The 4,292-nt window shown below is 35.1% G+C and overlaps 1 protein-coding gene across 1 annotated transcript; it reads right to left on the bottom strand.

Annotated features, from left to right (window-relative positions):
- Positions 1 to 290: 290 nt before the first annotated feature.
- Positions 291 to 2,296, bottom strand: LOC134744444 (cytochrome P450 6B5-like). The gene is made up of 2 exons (XM_063678256.1): positions 911 to 2,296; positions 291 to 454 (listed from the first exon to the last, which is right to left on the bottom strand). The coding sequence occupies exons 1-2, from the start codon at positions 2,253 to 2,255 to the stop codon at positions 291 to 293; spliced, it is 1,509 nt and encodes a 502-aa protein (XP_063534326.1). The 5' UTR covers positions 2,256 to 2,296.
- Positions 2,297 to 4,292: the final 1,996 nt, after the last annotated feature.

The raw sequence follows: 4,292 nt of genomic DNA, 5'->3' as shown, positions 1-4,292 counted from the left end.
CGCGAGTCCGACTCGCACAATGCTGGTTTTCTTTTGTTTATAGAATCACATACTAAATAAGCCAATAATGTTGGATTAAAAGTCCTAGTTAGAGGTTAATTTTGGAATTAATTGTATCGAGCGAAGTGTCATAATTAATATCATAATTAGTGTATCGTATCTTATAAATTAAAGATAATATAAATAACTACATATATTTTTTCCACGTCTACGAATATCAATGTCTCTTAGAAAAATATATATAAGGAGATTTTTCGCCGTCTGGCTCAGGGAACCGCCTTAATACAGGCCTACCGCGGGTAGATGTTGACGTAGAGGGGCTTGTTAGGAGCGATCACGATTCGATATGGGCTGAAGGAAAAGGAGCGAACGGTGTTCTTGCCGGCTTCAAGGCGGAACTTTGAGAGCAATGTGATTATACACACCATGGACTGCACGCGCGCAAAACGCATTCCTGAAATAGGGAGAAAAAAAAGTTATTGATTCAGGTATCAATCAAACATCAATCCATTACATTAAAATAATAATTACGTGAATAATAATGGTTGAAATAAATCATACTCAAATATATACTAAAAATTGTTGTATAATCCTGCTGATATACTAAAAAAAAAAAAATATTGTCGCAGAAAAAAAACAGACCATTTTGAAATGTCAAAAAACATCGCAATGACTTTACTCGTAAAAATTATATCCGGTGACACCTCAAAACATAACTGTTGTTTTTGTACGCTTTGAATCAATTTTTAAAAGAGTATATACTATCTTTAAAATTACCTCGATAATGAATTTGATATAGGTATATTCACGCAAAACAAAATTCACAATATGATTGAAAACTATTTGTTTTAAAAATTAATGTTTTATCCGGGTTTGTTTAAGTAAGTAATATACACGTTTGTTTACTTACCAATGCAATGTCGCGGTCCAAGGCCAAAGGGCATATACGCACAGGAATGCCTGGCAGCTACGTTTTCTGGAGAAAACCTTTCGGGATCAAACTTCTCCGGTTCTGGGTAATACTTCTCATCGTGGTGAATACCCAAAACAGATGCGAACACAACTTGATCTTTAGCTACTGTTACGTTAATTCCCGGTAATTTGTAATCGTTTTCAGCTATCCTTTGTAAATTGTCCACTATCGGGTACATCCTGAGAGTTTCACTAAAAACTTGATCTAAATATTGTAACTCATTAAAAGTGTCCAGTTCTATTCTGCCGCCATGTCTCTCAAGGTATTCATGTATCTCATTTCTTAATCTGTCCTGTATTTTAGTGTCCAATGCTAGGTGGTACAGCATGAAACCCATGGTCGAAGCTGAGGTCTCATAACCGGCAGCGTAAAATGCAAAGGCTTGTGCTGCTATTACACTATTAGTTATTTCAATCATAGTGTCTTCTTCATCACCGTGCTTTTTGGCTACTTCAATTTGTTTTTTATTCTTCAATTCTAATATCAAATCCATGAAGTCTTTTCTATTTGACGGCTTTCCATTTCTTTGAGTAGTTACAGTTTCGACAAGCTCATAAAAAAAATTATTTACGTACGTCGGGAATACAGATATATTTAACTTTTTAAGGATACCTGGGAACAGCATATCAAACTCGAAAGCATAACTAGGTGTAAATATTTCCTTATCAACTCTTTTTAAAGTTTGAATGTCTCCTCGGAAGGTATCTATATCCAGACCGAAGGCGCACGAAGTTATCGTTGACATTGTGTACTTCTGCACCAATCCATGGATATTCTGCTCGGGAGTCGTCGCTATAATCTCACTTACGTAATCAACGAACTTATCAGCTCGACCGGTGAGCAAATACATCATATTCTTCATCTTTGAATTTGTAAATATGGGTGAAAATCGACTTCTCAGTCCTCGCCATGTCTCCCCATCGGCGAAAAACAGGTTTTGTCCTAGCCCTTCTTCGCTGAACTCCATGCCTCGAGACACAAAATTGTCGAAATCTTTTACCAAAATATGCTGTAAAATGTCGAGGTCTCGTACCAAGATAGTTGGAGTCGTCATCCTGAATATTCCCACCACTTTCTCTCTTGGGAAACTTTTGTATATGTTTTTAAAAACTCCACCCCATGTATCGTAGCGCAAAGCGGATTTATACATGTTTCCAAAAAACGGTATAGGTTTCGGTCCGGCAACATTTCGGTCCTTCCAATAAGAGAACGTTCTTGTGAAGTAATAATACAGTAGTACACTTACAACGACTGCCAATGTCACTACCGTAAGAAGCACCATCTTAATACAAATTTTGTTTTATCTTCCTACTGCTATTAATGGCTACTCTGGTCTGTTGAATCTTGTTATGTTGAATTCTTTTATATGCAGTGATATTATACTTACGTGTAGTGACTAGATAAAATTTAAAATTGCTTATCGCATGTGCAGTGCATGAAAAACAAGACCTTATTCAAAGAGAACAAGATAAACAATTACATGACATTTCTACTGCGATTACTGCGTATCTATGTTGTGAACTTGTGATCACGGAATAATATCATGATTACGAAGCAAACATTTTCGGGCGCTGGCTTCACTGATGCGTCACCTGCGCGGCAGCGGTATCATTTTCGCATTTTATTCACCTGTCATTCCATGTGTGACTTTCACACTTACATATTTGTTAGAACGTGACAGGCATGGTGACAAATGATAAAGAGCCGACCATCTCAGCCCTACTGAGCGTGTTTATATGGCCCCATGTGCCCCATGCTCAACCGTTGTCAGACTGCATGCAGTCGCCGTCTAGTTTTTAATTTTAGTTTTTTATGTCGTACTAACAATACTAATAAGATTTTAAGGTATAAACTTTAATATATGTGATATATTAAAGAAAAAGTGACGAAGCCCTCCAGTGGCGAAGGTCCGATTCAAACCGGCGTCTTTAGCTATCGCGACTAACGCCATGAGCCCCTATAGTCTAGACAAAAAAAATCAAAATCGCTCTCCGTCTTGATGCGACTGGCAAATCATGTTACGTTTTGGCAACCGGGTTTTTTAACCTAATTTGACCCCGCTGAATCCGAATTTGCCGGTTGCCCGATCGAAATATTAACTGGAAGTGAGATATTCAAGATGAGTTTAATGAGACTAATGAGTTCCTTGTATGGAGACCCATATGTTTTTAATATATTTTTTTATAATAATTATTGCAAAAAATAGCAGTAATAATAACACGTATTTTCTGAAATCAACCGGCAAATTCGGCTCCAGCGGGGTCAAATTAGGTTAAAAAAACCCGGTTGCCAAAAAGTAACATGATTTGCCAGTCGAAATCGATTTTGTCAAAAATATTATCTGACAAGGTTACTAACCATAACCTTCTGTCTGATGTAATGTAAGATTTTAATATAGAATAAATAATAATAATAATAATAATAATTTAGTCTGAAATAAATGTTTTTTACAGTACATATGGTGCTACTTTCTTGCACTAGTGCGTAAAAGAGCACTTTTCGTGCATATGTCGAAAGTTTAAAGGGCCATATGTACTGTTAAACGTTGTACGATACACGTGCGAATAGGTTCCTCTTTTCCGCACTTGTATCGTATTTAACTATTTTATCATTGATACGTTTGCCGTCCGAGTGTATTTCATATATTTCATATATCTTTATTGCGATCATGTTCATTACAGAGGATGGTACAAAACATTTTGAAGTAGGTACATGATACCCCGTTAGGGCACAGCAACAATCTTAATACTAGGTACTGAACTATTTACAAATAATACATTATTGAACTAGGAAATTGCTAAATAAATTATGATAATAAACAAAAACTTTGGTTAAATGTCATTCATATTGCATTATTACTCATTTATAATTGTATATTTAATTCATCATAAAAGCCCAACATTAATAAATAATAACATGAAATAAAAATAAAAATAATTAATTCTTTGGACTGATAATTAATCTATTGCATCATCTGATAAAAATTCCTCGACTGTATAATATGCCTTAAATAATATGTAAAAAAAAACCAGCGCAGTGCGAGTCGGACTCGCGTTCCTGGGGTTCCGTACATTACACAATTTTTAATAAAGTATTTTTTATGAAACTTGAGTAAAATGTCTTTAAAAACCCGTTGGAGTTGGATTTAAAACTAAGCAATTAATACGATCCGCGCTTCACTGCACATTACTATTATGTGTTTTTGTCATTTATAGAGGTAAATACCGAGGTTGTGTATTTTTTTTTCAAAATTATAACTTCTAAACTATTTATTTTAAAATTTCAAAATAAAGTATATTTCATATTCTTACAATATGTA

Source organism: Cydia strobilella, chromosome 9 (genome assembly GCF_947568885.1).
Source record: "Cydia strobilella chromosome 9, ilCydStro3.1, whole genome shotgun sequence".
NCBI lineage: Eukaryota > Metazoa > Arthropoda > Insecta > Lepidoptera > Tortricidae > Cydia > Cydia strobilella.
Note: the sequence above shows the minus strand (reverse complement) of the source record. Positions and strands in the feature narration are given on the sequence as shown.